The sequence below is a fragment of the Megalobrama amblycephala genome, linkage group LG23 (genome assembly GCF_018812025.1).
Source record: "Megalobrama amblycephala isolate DHTTF-2021 linkage group LG23, ASM1881202v1, whole genome shotgun sequence".
Lineage (NCBI taxonomy): Eukaryota > Metazoa > Chordata > Actinopteri > Cypriniformes > Xenocyprididae > Megalobrama > Megalobrama amblycephala.
The window spans coordinates 10,343,858-10,364,881 of NC_063066.1; the positions used below are offsets into that span (position 1 = coordinate 10,343,858).

Sequence of the window (21,024 nt, forward strand, 5' to 3'; positions counted from 1 at the left end):
ACAAGACACGCGCAATATCGCCCCCTGGAGACCCGGAAGGTGCGTATTTGGACAAAATGGCACTCAAATCTGTTATTGTACATATTGGAAAAGGCTTTGACAGACACACACACACAGGGGCGGCGCCAGCCGATTTTGTCGGGGCTTCAGCCCCGAATGTTTTGAGTCAAGCCCCGAATGTAATGACAGTCACTGAGCAAATATGAAACTGGACAATAGCCTATGCAAACCCCCGAAATCATAAGTTGTTTTATTTCATTGCGCTTTGGCTTTGCATATACTGCATACAGCCTGTAAAAATAGACCTTAAAAATAATCTAGCCTATAGAATACATTTCTTTGCTGTCGGTAGCCTATGGGCTACACCGTTTCTTCCTCTCTGTTGAATATGCAGCAGGTAGGGGAGGAGCTAGCACAGTCAACCGCAAGAGTGCGAGACAGTCAGCGAGCAGGAATTTCAGGTTTGAGGTTTCTTAACAGTGCTCTCAAAATATAATTTCTAAACATATCTCTCTATTAAAATACGTTAAGCAGTTCAATACCGCTTTTCTACAGTATCCGACCATACACCGGCAGCGCTTTCTCTCTCTCGCACATTTGCGCACACGCGATCAGCTGGTGATCTGGTGATCAAAATAAAAGCTCAAGGATTTATCTTTTAAAAAGAAATGAGTACACAAGTATTGTAAAAAAGATGTTTGAACCCTTTTTAATGTCCAGGTACAAGTCAACGCTGTTTCTTTGTTCAATTTGCACACTGTACATGGGTTGAAGCTCTTAATTTTGAGTTTCCAGAGTGCACCAGATTGATGCATTTAACCTTAAAATGTACAAAATTTTCTTCCGGGGGGGCATGCCCCCGGACCCCCCTAGAGCTGGTACATCCAACAAAGTTTTACAAATTACAGTGTCGAATAATGTACATTTTCTAAACAAGAATACGACAACAAAAGCTCCTTTCATGTCAGTAAAGCTGTTAATAGAAAATTTAAATGTCTTTGGACAAATATAGATTTGGGCTAAGCCCCGAATGTTTGCAATGTCTGGCTCCGCCCCTGCACACACACACATATATCCATTTGACAAGATGGAAGATTTGCAACATGTGATTAAAGATTTATTTAAGTGAAGAAAAAAAATAATCTTTTTAAGCACCTTACAGCTTGCTGAATGTAGCCTATATCTATGTTGTTTTATCATGTTCACTGGTTCACTTTGTTTGCATAAAACTATTTTAATAAATGCTAGACAGAATAAGCATTTTTATAATTTGGACTTTTGACTCAAAAGCTGATATTTACTGAGATATAACCCTGATGCAAACGTACCCATCTGACAACCCTTCTTATCTACAGCCAGAGCAACTATGAGACTTTTAATAATACTGTAATAAAACGTTTACACATATGTAAACCTATTGTATACTATGTCTTGTCAATAGAGAACTTTATAATTTTCAGTTATAATAATAATAATGTGATTATTTTATTATATAATGCACTTTTATACAGACTCAAAACTGGAAATATACACCTTATTAGCTATTTTATTTAAAAAATGAGACTAGTAACCTGAAAAAAATATGGAAACCTTTTCAAATATAAAAACAAATAAACTGAAACAACAATGTAAAACTAAATCTTTGTAATTTGCCCTAATTTGCATATATTTTTAATCTATCTTCTCTATATATCTGCATCATATATGTGACCCTGGACCACAAAACCAGTCATAAGTCACACGGGTATATTTGTAGCAATAGGCAACTGTATGGGTCAAAATTATCGATTTTTCTTTTATGCCAAAAATCATTAGGATATTAAGTAAAGATCATGTTCCATGAAGATATTTTGTAAATTTACTACCGTAAATATATAAACATTTATTTTTGTGAGTGGATATGCATTGCTAAAGACTTCATTTAGACAAATTTAAAGGTGATTTTCTCAATAGGCCTATTTTAATTTTTTTTGCACCCTCAGATTCCAGATTTCCAGAGCTGTATCTCGGCCAAATATGGTCCTATCCTATCAAACCATTCATCAAAGGAAAGCTTATTTATTCAGCATTCAGATGATGTATAAATCTCAATTTCAAAAAACTGACCCTTATGACTGGTTTTGTGCTCTTTGGTCACATATTTGTTCTCTAAGTGCCTTTGTTTATTTGTGCTTGTGCAAATACAAGTAAAGTTTAAGAAGAAATCTTCCTGTCTGGCCTCATTAACATTCATCACACGTATGTTGTGACAGACATTAGTGCGCGACTCCTGTCGGCTGGTGGAGGCGCAAGCGCGAGACTCGTTCATCTCACACACAAGGAACTCGAGCTCCGTTGTGTTGTCCACGGCAACCGACTCACGTTATCGCTGTCATTATTGTTTCTCAGCAAAGGGAATCGTGGATTTTAACGGGTCGCTTTGCAGGTATAAGATTTTGAGAATTCAATCCCGAGATTGTAGTTGATTAAAACTTTAATTCATCTTATTTAACCTGCATGCGCGTTGTTCTGCATCATATAGTCAGATAGGCCGCGCGCTGCCGCCAAACCAGGAAGGAGGGTTGAATCGAGCCATTTGTTTTTGTTTTCACACTGACCGCTGCCCACCGGTGCCATACCAGTTCTGAGTGCTATCTTCAAAAAGCTGTGGGCTCACAGAAACAATATTTTGTTTAATCACGTAAAACTAGTCAAGAGCATTAGTTTTATGTTACTTTTCAAGCGGCACGTCTTTATGCTTGTCTTTGTTGCTGTACAATTAGCCAGCTAGCGTGCCTTTGGTTCTCGTGCTTATACAGCTTCCACATTCTGTTGCCGTGAATTTAGAAACAAATAAAGTTGTATTGAACTTTTCAAATATGTGTAGAACGACATAACAAAAATATATGAAAATATGATTTATTTGTCATTGCTAGACAGCTGAATGTGTCTGAGAGTATCTCTTGCATAATTGACAGCATTTGCATTGTTAGTTACATTTTAACATGTTTTATAATAGATTTAATTTGTTGTTATTAATGCTAAATCTTATTAAAGTATTTTATTATACTCTTTTCGTCACAGGCATGTCGAAACTAAAGCTAATATCTGCAGAGGACACTCAGTACCCAGCATCACTGTTGAAGTCCATCAATGATGAGCGACACAGCGGTAAATTCTGTGACATCACCATAGTCGTGCAAGACCGCAAGTTCAAGGCGCACAAATGTGTGCTGTCTGCCTCGAGTACCTATTTCCGACAACTTCTCTCAGTTGCTGGAAAAGTTGTAGAGCTGAACTTCCTCAAGGCAGACATCTTCGATGTGATCTTGAACTACATATACACTTCAAGAATCTACAGGGTTCGATCTGACAGACTTGAGGATCTCATCAGCGCTGGTCAGGTTTTGGGCGTGACGTTTATAGCCAATTTAGGAACGCCACTCGCACAAGTCAAGGGATTACCAGGCCTGTCCAAAGAAAGTGACAACAACAGCGTCAATTCCTCCGAGAAAAACGAGACCATAGCCGAGGATATGCCGATCATTACCGAGACGTTCTCGCTGTCTGCTGAAGAGTTCAACATGGCAGGTGGTAATGCAGAAAAGGAAGTGGACTCGGATGATGATATTCTTTTTGTCTCAAAAACAGAGGCGCCGCAAGCTCAAAAGACCAAGATAACAGATGTCAACGACACCGAAGGAGGACCAGAGGCTAAAAAACAAAAAGTTACAAACGAGGAAGGAATTGCCTCTGAAGATTCAATAGCCCAAGTAAGTAAAGACAAGCTTCCTTCTGAAATCAATACATCTCTTCAAAATAACCTTGAGCCCCAACCAGACGTCGTGCTCCTCTCAAACCCAGAAACCAGTAGCAGTATTCTCACTTCACCAGTAAAAACGAGCTCACACAGTGAGCCCACAACCCCAGCTTGTGTGAACAGCCTCCCTTCAGATCCTCACAGCACCTCACTACCTTTAGACAACAACGAAATACTTGGCGTCCAAAAGAAAAAGGTCCTTCTTGAGCACTCGCCCGATCATCCCGGAAAAATCAGACTGTCGGACGTAAGGCCAATGTATAGCACCAATAATGGACCGATACCTGAAATAAACATGGTCCCAGCTATGTCTGCGAAAAAGACGATAACGTTAGACAAAGCCTCGGAAATCGATTCGCTATCGCCGGGTTGTAAAGTATATGCCAATATTGGTGAAAACACCTACGACATCGTTCCAGAAAAAGACGATGCCGGGGAGGGAGTGGCTCCCGGTGGGAAATCGCAAATGCCACACGGTTCTCCCAGCATGACCAATAATAACTCGCCTCAAAGAAAGAAAAAATCAAAGCTGGATCAGGAGGATCACTATGAACTCATCATGGACGGAAAGACCTTTTACGTGTGCATTGTGTGCAAGCGTCCCTACGTGTGCCTGACGAGCCTCAGGCGGCACTTTAACACTCACTCGTGGGAACGAAAGTATCCGTGCCATTACTGCAACAAGGTTTTCGCCCTGGCCGAGTACAGAACCAAACACGAAATCACGCACACAGGCGAAAGACGGTACCAGTGTTTACTGTGCAATGAAATGTTTCTCAATTATCAGATATTGTCCACCCACTGCAAGCAAATGCACAACCAAGATCCTTCGGGAAGGAAAGAGAAAGATGACTCTTGCAACAACTTGTATCGTCTGCTGCCTTGTAAAACGTTGCAGTTCAAACCCTATTCCTTTGTGTCCGAGGAGTCGGGGGGGATTCCGGTGATCAATGAAGATGGGATTGTCCAACATGTAAACCCCGACAAAGAGCACTTTACCAACCAGCCACTTCCATCTAGCCAAAACAAAGCACTGAGCTGGGATGACATCTTTGTAGAATCCGAAGCACAAAACAGGCCGATGGCTCACGTTCGATCAGGACAACGGCCTGTCGACCAAATAAATGCTGAAACCACGAACGAATTTGAGTTTGTTATACCAGAGACGTACTGAGCATGCTCGTTCACTCCTCTGGCTCAGGTGCCTTGTTCATTTGTTCGTGTTTAAATTTGAGCCGCAGGTTCTGTGGACCATTTGATTGAAATCTCAACTCCAGTATCCATGAACTGAAAATGGAAAATTGTTTCAAGGTGCTTTAATGTATATTTAGAAACATTTGTTACTTAGCGCTGGATTACAGTTCAATTTCACAGTCCATTATTAAATCTTAATAATGCTTCATCAGATAATATGACAAAGTAGATAATACATATTTTATGTACAGCTACATTAGATCTGTGTAGAGCTGACCTTTAATATTTTCTGTTCCATTTTCTGTTCTGCACAGTACAACCATGTTGGATGTAATTTGTAGGGATCAAGTACAAACTGTTGCAGTTTATTTTTTACAAATATGTAACTTTAATGTGTAAATGCTTTTTCGGAGTGTTACATAAATTCCAAAATCAAACATAACAGTGAAATCAGTAAACGGTGAAAGAGACGCTAACATTGTTTTAATTTTCTTGTTGGCAAATTGTAGTTTTTAAGAATTGTTTGGCACTAGATAGATCAGTGTTAATGGCAGGTTCTGGTCATGCGATAAGAACTGGTTTGAATGTTTGTATTTATAGTTTTTGATGATTGTCAGCCGTTTTTAAGAAGGATGGAGTAAATATATAAAATGTTTATGTCATCTGTCCATTAATTATGTTTTGAGGTTGTTTATTTATATTACATTATGAACATTTGGACCTGAAGAGAAATATTCATCCCTCGTCCGGGCATGTCTAGAGAAACAAGATACTGAAATGTCCAGGGTATTCTAAGGGTAATGTTGGTAATACAAAGGACCTCTCTTTTTATTTTGTATATACATGTATATCATTTTTACAATTATTTTTTCAGCATAGTTTTATAATTAATTAGCTTTGTGGGCTGTGAGAAGAATCTGTGAATAAAATGATTCCTTCAGTCAGAACTAGTGCTCTAACACCATAATCATGTACATAATAGTACTAAAGACCTTCATTTTAACAGTTTCTTCCCTTTCGGAAACTATTTATTATTAGGTCTTAGTGTGATATTGAATGAAATAAAACTTTGACGAACATACACATGTATTTCTTTTATTTCCAAGAGCGTCATGAAAGTGATTAGTATTTTCCAGTATGATACCACCAGTCATTGATATGAGCATTCCTGCCTCTCTGTTATATCAGAGTGGATCTTGTCGACGAACATATTATGACGCATCAGTTCGTGATTGGAATCTGTAATGTGCAGGCTCCACATGATGCGGGAGAAAATGGATTCGATGGTCAAATGCCGGTGGTCATATTTGGAAATGCATGTGTGTTAATGAAGCAAAAAAAAAAGGCCATTCCAGATATACATTTTATATTTAATACTGAGCTGAACTATCAGTCTTTCATTTTAAGATTTTAACACCAAAGGTAAACAATGCTTTCATGTAACATGAATGTGATCAAAAATGAAGGATTGAGGCAAAGATCTTACTTTATAGCATGTGGCTGTAGTATATTCACCAGTTGCACTTTAACATCAACCAGTAAGTCATAAAATTGTTGAGTTTGTTGTAATATCTCTACTCACTTCAGTAAAGGACAGTGTTTTTGTATGTAAAGTACAGTGTATAGACTTGACACTCACAGTGAACACACAACTGGATAAAAAGGGAGATCACTACAAGTCTTAAGACTCAACTTTGTTGTTAGGAGAAGGCGGTTTGATTGTTCGGTTTATGTACAACATGTACAGCATTGCACACACACACACACTGATATCATATTTGCAATATGGAGAGACTTTCTGTTATTACGTAGTGAACAATTAAGTGTTTAAATTCATTTAAGTTTATATAATGGTAACTCCTTTTCTACATTCGGTAAGTCCTGTCATGTCTAGACAGAAACACAACGGCAACACAAAATGGCAGATGAATGTGAGATGTACAGGTTTTGAAAGTCCTCACATTCTTGTAAAAGCTTATTACTGTGCATAAATCAAGCAAAATATATTTTTGTCACAAAAGATTATTTGAATTTGTGACGACTGTGTGCTTGACAATGCAAAAGAAACACCACACATTACAGGTTAAGATCTTTGATCCTAATGAAGCACTCAGGACAAAATGTAAGATTCAGCCTAAATATATGTACAGTTTTTGCAATCTAGCTGCCCGAAACAGTTACAAATAACTCAAGTAATTACGTAGAACTGTGTAAATTCTGAAGACAATAAAGTGCAAATCAATTGCAAGATAAGAGACGCAGAGGCGACGCAAAACACTTTGTGCCACTTTGGAAGGGAGAAGTTCACATTATGGATTTACGCAGAGGAATCACAAGTAGGAAACCCACAGAGGTTACCTATAACAGGAAGAGGTGGCAAACCAGGTGAAGCTGTACTGGAAACGGACACACATTTTAAGGCTTATCTGTGAACAGTCTTGATCTCAAAGTCAGGCCAGTTGTTATAGTCCTCTTGGATTGAGGCTTTATAACATGAATATTTTCCACATCAGGTTTGTTGACTTGAGCGAATCATGTCATGGTTTAATGTTGCATATTACACTTGCTGTATGGTGATGAATGCCTGTGGTTAATGCTGTAGTCTCTCTATACTTAACCTGTTGCACAGGTGAGCCTCTTCTGCAAACATTGTTCATTCAGAACAATGATTCTTCAATGATGTGGTACACTGATATCCAAAAATGCCCCAAGCCAGTTCTCTCTTGATAGGAAAATGTCTTCCTCAGACTGGTCCCTTAGGGGCTGTATGGCGGGGGCTTCTCATCAGGTTGGTAATAAGGAGGAGAATAACGAGGTGGGATCATATTTGGCCACATGTGACTAGCTCCAGACTGGGAATCATCAGACATACCTGAAGAGTCAGGAAACAAGCTGGCACCCTGTAAAGACACAATAGCAGACATGTTCATAGCATACACACTCAAAACATATAAAGAATAATCTCTCAGGGTTATTATCGTCAACTAAAACCATTTAAAAATGTCATTTCTTAAAATAAACGTTAGCTTAAATTTTTTTTTTTTTTTAAGTATTTCAGCTAGTTGGCAAGGCATCATTTCTCATTTTCATTTAGTTAAAGCGGAAGAACTAAAATAACTAAATAAACTAAAACTAATAAATAAAAATTAAAGGGTTAGTTTACCCATAATCTTAAGAAGTACTAAAAAAGAATTTTTAGTATATTAAGTACAAAATTAGTGTGCGAAAATAGAGCACTTTAAGTACATTATAGAAATGTACTTTTTTTCACCTGGGAATTTTTTTTTTTTTCATTTTTGGGTGAACTATCCCTTTAAATATACAACTGAACTATACACTTAAAATAACACTGCTGTCAGTCAATTGAATCTTTTAATTTATGTACTGGGGGAATTGTCTTTTTGTGCTTATTGTTTATTTTCATACATTTTTAAAAATAATTGATTGCACTAAGTTCACTACGTAAACATGTTAACTGACAGGCATAATATATATATATACACACACACACACACACACACACACACACACAACGTGGGCGAATACCTGAAAGTCATAGGCAGTGTATGGAGGTAAGCAGGGGGCAGTGTTGTAAAAAGAGTTGTTGGAGGTGGTGGGGCCAGGAGGTTCTGGGGGTGGAGGAACAGGGAGAGGTTCTGGCTCACAGGAATCTGGTGCTGCTGTAGGCATCTTCAAAAAAGAAAAACCCCAATGAATGTCACAGGTTCTCAGAAATCATACAAAATGCATCTATATTATATGGACAAAAGTATTACAAAAACAGGGATTTTAATGACGTCGCATTCTAAATACATAGACATTAATATGGAGCTGGTCCCCCCTTTGCAGCTATAACGGCTTCCACTCTTCTGGGAAGGCTTTTCACAAGATTTTTTGAGTTTTTCTGTGGGAATGTTTGCCCATTCAGTAGAGCATTTGTGAGGTCAGGTACTTATGTTGGACGAGAAGGCCTGGCTCGCAAGCTCCGTTCCAGTTCATCCCAAAAGTGTTGGATGGGGTTGAGGTCAGGGCTCTGTTTTTGCCAGTCAAGTTCTTCCACACCAAACTCATCCAATCAAGTCTTTATGGACCTTGCTTTGTGCACTGGGGCACAGTCAGAGCAGACAAGAGCCTTCCCTAAACTGTTCCCACAAAGTTGGAAGCATAGCATTGTCCAAAATGTCTTGGCATCCGCCAAACCCAGACTCATCCATCAGATTGCCAAACAGAGAAGTGTGATTCATCACTCCAAAGAACACCATTTCCACCGCTTCAGAGTCCAGTGACGGCATGCTTTATACCACTCCAGTCCATCTGATGCTTGGGATTGGGTTTAAATTTTTATTTTTTTGCATGTTTGTCACACTTTAATGTTTCAGATCATCAAACAAATTTAAATATGAATCAAAGATAACACAAGTAAACACAACATGCAGTTTTTAAATGAAGGTTTTTATTATGAAGGGAAACCAAAATCCAAAATCACATGGCCCTGTGTGAAAAAGTTAAAATATAACTTAACTGTGGTTTATCACACCAGAGTTCTGTTTCTCTAGCCACACCCAGGCCTGATTACTGCCACACCTGTTCGCAAGCAAAAAATCACTTAAATAGGACCTGCCTGACAAAGTGAAGTAGACCAAAAGATCCTCAAAAGCTACACATCATGTTGAGATCCAAAGACATTCAGGAACAAATGAGAAAGAAAGTAATTGAGATCTATCAGTCTGGAAAAGGTTATAAAGCCATTTCTAAAGCTTTGGGAGACCAGCGAACCACAGTGAGAGCCATTATCCACAAATGATGAGAACATGGAACAGTGGTGAACCTTCCCAGGAGTGGCCGGCCGGCCGACCAAAATTACCCCTAAAGCGCAGCGCCGACTCATCCAAGAGGTCACAAAAGACCCCACAACAACATCCAAAGAACTGCAGGCCTCACTTGCCTCAGTTAAGGTCAGTGTTCATGACTCCAAAAATGGCCTGCATGGCAGAGTTCCAAGACGAAAACCGCTACTGAGCAAAAAGAACATAAAGGCTCGTCTCAGTTTTGCCAGAAAACATCTTGATGATCCCCAAGACTTTTGGAAAAATACTCTGTGGACTGATGAGACAAAAGTTGAACTTTTTGGAAGGTGTGTGTCCCATTACATCTGGCGTAAATGTAATACAGCATTTCAGAAAAAGAACATCATACCAACAGTAAAATATGGTGGTGGTAGTGTGATGGTCTGGGGCTGTTTTGCTGCTTCAAGACCTGGAAGACTTGCTGTGATAAATGGAAGCATGAATTCTTCTGTCTACCAAAAAATCCTGAAGGACATTGTCCAGCCATCACCTCAAGCTGAAGTGAACTTGGGTTCTGCAGCAGGACAATGATCCAAAACACACCAGCAAGTCCACCTCTGAATGGCTGAAGAAAAACAAAATGAAGACTTTGGAGTGGCCTAGTCAAAGTCCTGACCTCAATCCTATTGAGATGCTGTGGCATGACCTTAAAAAGCTGGTTCATGCTCGAAAACTCTCCAGTGTGGCTGAATTACAACAATTCTGCAAAGATGTGTGGGTCAAAATTCCTCCACAGCGCTGTAACAGACTCATTGCAAGTTATTGCAAACGCTTGATTGCAGTTGTTGCTGATAAGGGTGGCCCAACCAGTTATTAGGTTTAGGGGGCAAGCACTTTTTCACACAGGGCCATGTGGGTTTGGATTTTGTTTTCCTTTCATAATAAAAACCTTCATTTAAAAACTGCATGTTGTGTTAACTTATGTTATCTTAAATTTGTTTGATAATCTGAAACATGAAAGTGTGACAAACATGCAAAAAACTGTAAGTGATGTGAGGCTTGGTTGCTCTGCCATGAAACCCATTCCATGAAGCTCCCGCCGCAGTTTTTGTGCTGATATAAATGCCAGTGGAAGTTTGGAACTCTTCAGCTATAGAATCAGCAGAGCGTTGGTGACTTTTATGCACCTCAGCACTCAGTGACCCCACTCTGTCACTTTGTGTGGTCTTTCGCTTAGTGGCTGAGTTGCTGCTGTTCCTAAACGCTTCCATTTTCCAATAACCACTTGCAGTTGGAATTTCTAGCAAAATTTCACAAACTGACTTATTGCAAAGGTGGCATTCCATCACAGTACCACTGAGCTCTTCAGAACAACCCACTTTTTTCACAATTGTTTGCAAATGCAGACTGTATGGCTAGGTGCTTAATTTTGTCCACCTTTGGCAATTGGTCTGACTGAAAAATCAGAATTCAATAATTAAGAGTTGTGTCCCAATACTTTTGTCCATATAGTGTATATAAGTTATTTGCACTGCATTTCAATCTCACCATGTCCTTGAAGCCCCCCAGCACTGCGGCGGTGATGATGCCCAGAAACAGAGCTACAATGTTGAGGATAGTAGCAGACCACAACAGGTGGTACAGGTGCACAACATCCTGGCAGCTCCGCACCTCTGTGTACTCATGGTATCCTCCTCGTAGTTCCACTCGACTGAGATGGTGAGGAGAAGAAACGTATTTTAGCAAAAGAGATTCATAAAAGAAATAAGATACATATTGGTGACAGGCAGAGCAACAAAAGAGGTAAAGCATGACAGCGATTCATGCAAAACAATAGAACAAAACCATCTGCATACCAGTGCACATCACTCTTAAGAAGAGCATGAAATGGATAAATATATCCAATCTCCTTATTTAAGCTCACTGTCGTCAAAGACACGTTTACACGTAACCTAAATTATTGCTGTCTCTCCTCACCTGGGAAACAGGAACCAAAGAACGCTAAATCTTAGTTCCTTTCATCTCATCAGTAAAGTAACTGTACATAAAGTACAGCGACCGTATGCAGCCACACTTAGTAGTTTAACAACAACAAAGAATGGGCTGTCAATGTCATAGAGGGGCTGAAAGTGGAAAGACCTACTTCCAAATCATGGAGGATTTCCTAAATTTTTTCAAAACATCTTTATTCTGAAGTCCCATAAGAGGATGCTCTCTGAAACATAAATAAACACAAACGTTCTTTCGAACAGAGCTGAATTTCAGGGATAGAAGCACACACCATACAAGCAAATATAAACCAGAACTTAAGCAAGGTAAAACAAAGCATAGTTGTTGTTTTTCAGATCCGCCTGTTTGCAGAAAATATTCTAGGAGGGATGTATCCAGATGGGACTCGCTCACACACACATACTTGCCACAGTTGTAAAGGTCACAGCAGTAGCAGGTGTTGCTCTTCACACGCAGGTTACAGGAGACCCGAGATGCAGTTTGACAGTGGACCTGCAAGACAGATGTGTTTTCAAAATAGGATGCCACTATACTAGAACATAACCCTCAAATTCAGAGGCCTGTAAGCTGGTGAAAGCACTTCTCTCAGGTTGGCGACTCACATCTAAATCAAACGCAGTCCCACTGGAGTAATATTCACATCGGCCAGCATATAGAGGTCTGAGGTCCTTTAAAACAACAACAGCAGTATGCCATGACAGAGCTTTATCTAAAGAAATGCATTTTACATTAACATGGTGTGGAAGCACTTACTATATGTCTTGCAGCAAAAACGCCATCCACTATAGCACAACAGAAGGCCGCCACCACACCGAAGCTGATGAAGACAATGGAGGCCACCAGCTGTAAGCAGAACAGCAGTGTCAACATATTCACCTGCTGCAGTAGCTCAATGCACGTGCATTCACATCTGGGCACTACTACTACTACGTACGATTTCCTTACAGATACAGATTGAAATGGTTTGTGTAAGATCTTGGGAAGATGTGTCGATTATAGGACATGGAGATAGTGTGGTCTGATTGGATTATTTCTATTTGCCACTTCACTTATTTCACTGCCTTTTCACAACCAGCCATTTAGATACAAGTCGCTCAATTCTGCCTGTAATCTAAAGCACTTTGCAGAGGCGTCTATCTTGTGGCTTTGTATAATACAGGACAACTACACACATTTAATTGCCCTTATCTGAATAATAAACAATGGCATTTTGAGTGTTATTCTTGATATAATCTAAATCAATCCATCTAAAAAAAATTAATTCTCTCCTAGAAATATTTTTTTCCAAATTAATCCCGAGCGGATGTCGGATGATTTGTCGAATGTCACAATAGTCAATCACACAGTTTTACCTACTGTGCACCATTTTCAAGTCCAGAAACGTGTACCTGCAAACGTACCTACTGGTCATTTACAAGTCAAGACATTTCAGAGTGTAATGAAGTCCTTCTTTTGTCCAACATGCAAATTCTTCTTGGCAGAATTTGTGAGGGACGTTCTTGTAGGCTTGCTGTGACATGTTATGGAGGTAGTGTGGTTCTACTTATGTTCACAAAGCCCCCTTAACTTAACTTGCCTGGCAATCTGAAAATGCTGTGGTCCATGTACTGGTAAGAAAATTGTGGTATGATGTGTTGTACATGTCATGTGACTTTTGTTTTTCTTTGTTGCATTTTGTGAAATGCCACGTCCAGTGGACATACTTGTAATATATGTGTGATTTGGGGAGAGTGATAGTATTTGTTGAGCATGTTATGTGTTGTGTACGTGCTCTCCTCTCTCTCCCTCTCTCTCTTTCCTGTCTGTCTCATTTGCAGGCTGCTAATTGAGTTCCACCTGATGCTCATCAGCTGAGTGCACGTTGCAGAGATCCCAAACACTATAACAGAGTAGAGAAACAATGCTGGAGTGCTGAGGGAATGCACTTCTTTTCCCTGATCTAGAATTGTTATTGGGTATTTTCTCTTGTGAGTTCATGTGTAGAACTGTTTTGAACGTTTTGAATGAGTTGCATAACCGCTTGCTGTGAGAGAGTGTGCGTTGTTCTTTTCTTATGTTATCAATATTTTGTTTTCATTCTTAATTTGTGTACAGTCATTTTCGTTTTTTTTTATTATTTTTATTTTATTTTATTTACAATAATTGCTACTTCCTCCTACCCCTAGACAAACTGGGAGATTTGTAACATGTATATACATTTTATATAGATTTTTAAAGAAATTAAACTTTTATTCACCAAGGAATTGATCAAAAGTGACCGTAAAGACATTTATAATGTTACAAAGATTTCAAATAAATGCTGTTCTTTTGAACTTTGTTTATCGAATAATCCAGAGAAAAAATGAATCCGTTTCCACAAGAACATTTAAAGGGTTAGTTCACCCAAAAATGAAAATTCTGTCATTTATTACTCACCCTCATGCCGTTCCACACCCGTAAAACCTTTGTTAATCTTCGAAACACAAATTAAGATGTTTTAGTTGAAATCTGGTGGCTTGAAATCATTGAAATCATGAAGCATCAGAGCATAAATGAATCAGTGTATCGAATCATGATTCAGATCGTGTGTCAAACTGCCAAAGGCTGAAATCACGTGACTTTGGCGCTCCGAACAGCAGATTCGATACACTGATTCATTTGTGTTCCGAAACTTCCTGAAGCAGTGTTTTGAAATCGGCCATCACTAAATAAGTCGTTATTTTGTTATTTTTGGCACACCAAAAATATTCTCGTCGCTTTATAATATTAATATTGAACCACTGTACTCACATGAACCGATTTAAATATGTTTTTAGTACCTTTATGGATCTTGAGAGAGGAAATGTCATTGCTCCCTATGGAGGCCTCATGGAGCCATCGGATTTCAACTAAAATATCTTAATTTGTGTTCTGAAGAACTTACGGGTGTGGAACGGCATGAGGGTGAGTAATTAATGACAGAATTTTCATTTTTGGGTGAACTAACCCTATAACATTGACAACATTTTCAACATTGATAATAATAAGAAATGTTTCTTGAGCATAATGATGTAATGATGCTGAAAATGTAGTTTTGCCATCACAGGAATAAATTAAATTTTAAAATTTAATGAAATAGAAAACTTTCAATTGTAATAATATAGCACAAACTGTCTTTTTGATCAAATAAATTCAGCTTTTGTGAGCATGAGACTTGGTGACAAAAGATTATTTATATTTGAAATATACAATTTATGTTATCATTGTAACAATACAAGTGAAAAGTTGAATAGAAAATGAATATACATTTCAGAATGTCTTAGTATTTGGTTGGTCTGCCTTTTGCTTTAATGACTTCAGCACTCAGGCAGCTGGGTAAAACCTGATGATCATGTTCTCCAGCATGATTTGACAATGATCCAAAGATCATCTTGTGCTTTAACAGAAACAAGAACATATGACCGTCTGTAGAAAACGATTTGACATGCTCAATTCAACAAATTTGCTTATTTGATTAGTGACCTAGAAATAGCGCAGAAATGCCATAACGCTTCTTTATTGTTTTACATTGTTCAAAAACTAACCATTGTTTATTTCCAGTTTTTTGCAGATTTTCAAATTCTCAGAATTCCGGACCTCACTATATATGCTCTAACCACTTCCACTATAAGGCTGGGAGGAATGTTTGTCCTGCACACATCCAGCAGTAAGTGTTCCTGTGTGTCTATGATCTGGCCAGCCATGCCATCCTCATGCATTCTTTATTTGGATTGTGGCACCTCCTATTCCCTCTGCAATGCAATGGCTTCTGAACATTCCTGCCTGGACATCCACCCCGCTCCCCTTACACTGAGCTATTTCTGGGTGCAACTCACCACAAGGCCTGCAACATGCCCTGCTATTCGAGTTCAAACCTGTGAGCCTTTTCTGCCATTATGATGACTAAAAACAAGCAGTTGATTCTTGAAAATGTGTTTGTTTCTGCAAGAATTTGGTTAAAAATGTCAATTGGACGATGGAATGCACAAGCACAGAATCCAATATGAGCAGTGTAATAGAAGACTCCTTACCATCTGCCTCTTATTCTCTATCAAATGGGCGCCAATGATTCCCAGAAAGGACCCGAAGCCGAGCTGAAAATATCACAGGGTGAAACTCTGTCACGATTCAAGTCTATGTCAAATATGAACCTATTTCAAAGTCTTAAAGGTAGATGACTTCACTCAATTACGATCCCACATACAATCTCCCGTTCCCACAAAGCCTTTAGTCTTTCTCCAAGCAGTATAGTTTATTTTATGCTGTGGTCAATGGCCAAGTTAAGAGCTATATATGCAATCTAGCCATGCCACTAGCATATAGTATTTCAAAACAGTCAGTCCCTGCGGAATACCAGGAAAACACCTGTTACTTGTACAAAACATTATGGAATATTATTTAAGCTTGCATGTTTCTCCAAGAGTGTTGAACATAATGATACTTGCTGTTGAATAATAAATGGATGAGTTCACTCAGTTCAACCTAACAGTAATGAGGTAATGGCCACCGATCACCATAATGGTGGGCCAAGCGGAAAATAATTAAACATGAGGCCTTTTCCTCCCCACAGTGCTTTACATCACAAACCCATTTATAGACCAAAAGATGGTTTGCAGTCTGTTCAGCGCACTACTATGAACATTAGCAACATACTTACGATCACTCCTGGATAGTAGCCACCAACAGTGATGTTTTGTGTCCTGGTGGTAGCGGCCAGACCAAAGACCAGGATGAGTATGGAGACGATTAGGAGCATCACTGTTACTATGATGGACTTTCTTTTCCTCCTCTTAAATGATCCTGTAAATGACAATGGAGTAGGAAGATGCCACAGCACAACACGCCCTTCCCTTGGGCAACATTTTGTTACTCATTGTCTTATTTTAGGCACGTTCGTTTTGGGGTAAAACAAAACAATCAGTGTATTTGGCCTCTTGGATGTCTGTAGTATCTGCAAAGGCTCTACCACAACCCAGAAACCCAGATAAATGTAGGTACTACTACAGTAGGTGATGTAATATGAGGATTTTCAATCACTAAACAAAAGACATTTTAATCTTAGATTGCATTCAAAAACATGGTTGTGTATTTTCATGAACATTATCAATAAATGTTCCATCGACATTCGTTGGGGACATCCGAGACACGTAGGAATGTAGGTTACGGGACGCTTATTTCTCTGTGGTGCACTGCAAGCCTGTTCTAATAATTACGATTAATAAATGTAGCTAATCGCATTTGAACGTAAATACAAGCGTAAATTGTCCTCCGTGAGAATATAATGGTGTGTAGTCGCAGTGAATGCCATTGACCTTGTACTTACCCATCGCATCAGAGATAGGTATACCGCTGCCTTGCGCATTCAGCCCCGCTGGCATTGTAACGTCAGGATATGCAGCATTAGCTGCAGTTATGACTTCAAGTCAAAAACAAAGAACGTAGTCAATGAAACAGTTATGCCTTCCCTCAGAGTTAATGACTGGAAACTCTTTTCTTGCCGTGGCATTCTCTGACACCATTCGCCCGCCTTCTAACCACTCTTCTCTCATCAGCATCTAGGTCTGTTGTTCATGAATCCGCTGCCCTCATCCCTTCAGCAGAACGCCGCACGGAGCACAGCACTGCGCATGCGCAAGGCAGAACCCCTCGCTGTTTGAGTGGGTCAGGAGCAGTAGTGATTGGAAGTGCGGCTCATTTCGATTCGGTTCTTTCGAACGTTCCGTTTCAGACTGGATACAAAATAGATTCGGAGGTTCTTTACGTCATGGCGTTGTCACTGGCATCCCTGACTAACACGCTTTAACTTTCGAGTGAAGTCAGGCATGGATGTTTGTTAGTAATTTCATGTTTCCTGGCGATTTGTTGCAGCCATGATTCAGCTTATATAATTTAGAACCTAACGATAATTTTCACTCACAAACAATACCATCAATTTACATCGTTCTTATGGGAATTTTTTAATGAAACGCTATTTATTTATACTTTCTTTCGTTTGTGTAGTGATAAAACTGTCATTAAAAAAACGATATTCTTCCAACCCATCAGTAAATCCTATGGTTCACTCATCGACACTTGATTCAATGATTCGGTACCTCGAGATTCAGTGTTATTCGTGACTGTTATTATTTATTAAAAACATCCAACTCCAAAAGAACAACAAAATGTATACAAGAACTTGTTGCTTCTCACTACATAATTCTGCATATATTTATGTTATTTATAGAGAAATTCGTTTTAGAATAATTATCTTACCTGACACACGCCTACAAACAATTAGGCTACTCATAGCTATCTAAAACGTATGCTAACAGACTGGATTAGATGAAAACACTTTAAGAATGTTCAATATAGTCTAGAGAATAATAATTTTGTGTTGCTAGCTTTCTCGACTGATTTTGAATGTCTCCAGAACCTGAAAACATCAAAGTAATGAAATTGCGCCATCAACTGGTCTTGTAAACAAACACAAATATGTTTAAAAATAAAAATTAAAGTTTCTGAGGGGTTTTGCAATAAGTTCTGAATAAATCCCCCCAATATTTTTTTAAAATTTGATTAATTTTGATTCCTTACATGTCTGCATTTTTATTTATTTTATTGTTCACTCGTGCAGTTTGACATACAGACTCCTTATTTTGAAAAAATAGCTCACCCATTTTTTATATTGATAGTATCTCACACACTCAAATAGGAATAAAATTATAGCTTTTGAGGTGATTCTAAGTTCAAGACGTGTGAAATTAAACACTGTGAGCCATATGTGATTTCAGTTATGTGCTTTAATTACATGTAATCTGGCAAAAAATGACTTGTAATTAGATTACATTTTTAAAATACTTGTAATCAGACTACAGTTACTTTTTTATTGATTACATGATTACATTATTCCCACAATGGCAATAAATTATTCATAATTCATTGATTCTCCCCACTACTTCTTTTTTTTTATCTTTAAAATTGTTCTTTCTAAAAAAAAGTCTAGTGCTTATATACATTCAGAAGGTCTTCAAAGTTTGTGGAATTCAATTGCACACACAGACCAGCCAGTCATGTGAATATCATTGAAAACAGACCCACACAGCAGTTGATCACTGGATTTACAGAAATCATTTCACTTTTAAAAAGTGTTTTCTCAACATTGCAGCACTGCATATCTAATCAAGTGATGAACTTATTAATCATTATTTAAATTATCACTCTCTGAGTCATTTAACCATATCTGTCTTTCAGACACATTAAAATGTACAAATTCACTTCATTTCATATTACCATGCAAGCAGGGATTCCCCAACTTTTTTTGTCAGCTGAACCTCCTGAGATTTTAAGTTAATAAGTTAGGACAATAATAAAATATAAATAATAATAATAATAAAATTAAGTTCTCTGATGTCAGTTAATGGTCACATGACATGGTAAACAAATAATTTAAAAAAAAAAATCTTTTTTAGTAAGTGTTTTATTTTGATTGTTTTTTATTTTAAAATGATGTATTTTAAATGCTAATTTTTATGATTTAATTACCTAATAGCTTTTCATTAAACTCACGAACCCCTGTGGAAACCCTGACTTAATGTAATATTTAACACACTTCATGTTGTTGATAAAGAATGGAATATATTTTCTTTTTCTTTGTATTTTTTTTTATATCAATATGGTACAAGATTATTCTATTCAACTCAATGTAATAAATTAGTTTAGTCAAAAGTAATCTAAAAGTAATCAAAAAGTAGTCAGATTACATTAAATGTGTAATGTAATGGATTACGTTACTAACTACATTTTTTGTCATGTAATTTGTAATCAGTAACTGATTACAATTTGTAATCTACCCAGCTCTGATAGGCTACTTTGCTTATATTACCCACAGAGTTACGTAAAATACTTCATATAGGCTAGTTGTAGGCTATTTAAGTAATGGAATTGAATGGAAGTTAATCGATGCTTCAATCACCCTTAATTTTTACACAAGCAATCAAAAGCACTAGGATACTGCTTAGACAGCTTTCCTGTTTCTGTAAGGAAATAAAACGTAACGTAACATATTAACCTCTGTTCTTCCAGCCTAGTTTTGTCACAAAGTAAATGAGTGCATTTGCTCGTTTCAGTCCTTGATGGTCTTTCTTTGAATGACCTGCTCTCCACCAAAGAAAGCAGAAAGAACCAGACAAGACCGAATTTTCCATGACGCGAGTTCTTTTCAGGTTTAAAAAAATCAGCGGCTTTAGGGAGCTCAACGTGATCTGTGTACAAATATAAGCTTGATGACAACTTTATGAATTTATTAGGCTTCTGACGCCAACACAGACCAAAGCGGGCCCATATTTCACAATTTTGCGTTTGCCTCTTTAAAGCGTTATAATGCGCGTGAATAGCCTACTCCCTCCAGTTTAACAGTCGATGGGGATTGTTTAGTGAGGTGTCCTGCATACTAAACCTCAGTTTTAATGTAGTTGCTGATGCAGTACTTAGTGACTGACAACGGCAAATGTAGATCAGAACAGAAACTTATAAAGCTGCGGGTCTTTGCATAGAGCTTGTTTCAGCAGACAATGAGACTATGTGGTGTGCGTGTGCAGAATTCCACACAACACCAAACCAAGCTGCTGCCAAAAAAACTCCACTTTGTATCCCACCCCCACTTTCCCTCTCCAGCTCAACTCCATTCACTATGATGCTCGACTCCTAGCAAGAAGCTCCTCCGCACCCGACATCCGCTGTAAGAGGAAAACTCAATGAAATTCACGAACACTTCTTGACCAGAATTAACGTTTGTTCAGCCAGCGTGAAGTGAACCTGAAGACATCACCTCAGTGCCTTCATCAAGACATTATTTTGGGGGGGCACTTTGAGCATTAAGGTTTTCCTTCCCTCCCCCTTTTCTTTCCTGAAGACTTCGAAATATTCTCTTCTCATCAATTTTCTAAAAAAGAAAAAATATTGAACAACTATTTGACACAGTATTTGACTTCCTTGGACTGCTGCAGACTTGATTCGAGGATTGAAATCTCTCATTAAATCGCTTGGACCGCTCGTATATGTGATTGGTTTAACAAGTACCTTTATTCTTCAGTGAGAGATCATGGAGCGCGACTCTACCGCGGGAGGGGCGGAGGACCTGCTCCTGGAGGACAAAGTTTCAAAACTGGCAAGTGACCATAACCACAATGCACCAGAGTAATGTGGTTACTTTTGATTAGGGATGAGGGCATTGTAATGACCATATCTTGCTGGATTTAG

At 38.4% G+C, this 21,024-nt stretch overlaps 3 protein-coding genes across 6 annotated transcripts in view; 2 read left to right on the forward strand and 1 right to left on the reverse strand.

Annotated features, from left to right (window-relative positions):
* Positions 1–2,244: 2,244 nt before the first annotated feature.
* On the forward strand, positions 2,245–6,074 carry zbtb33 (zinc finger and BTB domain containing 33). Its single transcript, XM_048176122.1, has 2 exons — positions 2,245–2,425; positions 3,064–6,074. The coding sequence occupies exon 2, from the start codon at positions 3,066–3,068 to the stop codon at positions 4,971–4,973; it is 1,908 nt and encodes a 635-aa protein (XP_048032079.1). The 5' UTR covers positions 2,245–2,425; positions 3,064–3,065; the 3' UTR covers positions 4,974–6,074.
* A 268-nt stretch (positions 6,075–6,342) lies between these two features.
* Positions 6,343–17,446, reverse strand: tmem255a (transmembrane protein 255A). Of its 3 annotated transcripts, XM_048176124.1 has the most exons (10): positions 17,111–17,440; positions 16,445–16,587; positions 15,819–15,881; positions 12,544–12,633; positions 12,393–12,458; positions 12,194–12,282; positions 11,924–11,995; positions 11,329–11,491; positions 8,540–8,683; positions 6,343–7,893 (listed from the first exon to the last, which is right to left on the reverse strand). In XM_048176124.1, exons 1-10 carry the CDS (start codon positions 17,163–17,165, stop codon positions 7,750–7,752), a joined length of 1,029 nt encoding a protein of 342 aa, XP_048032081.1. In that variant the 5' UTR covers positions 17,166–17,440; the 3' UTR covers positions 6,343–7,749. The 3 variants fall into 3 exon arrangements, with proteins under 3 accessions (XP_048032081.1, XP_048032080.1, XP_048032082.1); XM_048176123.1 differs by having other exon boundaries at positions 11,924–12,282; positions 17,111–17,446; XM_048176125.1 differs by lacking the exon at positions 11,924–11,995 and having other exon boundaries at positions 17,111–17,438.
* Positions 17,447–20,435: 2,989 nt separating this feature from the next.
* Positions 20,436–21,024, forward strand: part of atp1b4 (ATPase Na+/K+ transporting subunit beta 4) — a 5,995-nt gene continuing 5,406 nt past the window's right edge. The window contains exon 1 of one of the 2 annotated variants that reach the window (XM_048177113.1): positions 20,436–20,932. In XM_048177113.1, the coding sequence (XP_048033070.1) occupies positions 20,867–20,932 (66 nt within the window). In that variant the 5' untranslated portion in view covers positions 20,436–20,866. Of the gene's footprint in view, positions 20,933–20,959 lie in introns of those variants that run through there. The other variant, XM_048177115.1, reaches the window with a different exon arrangement.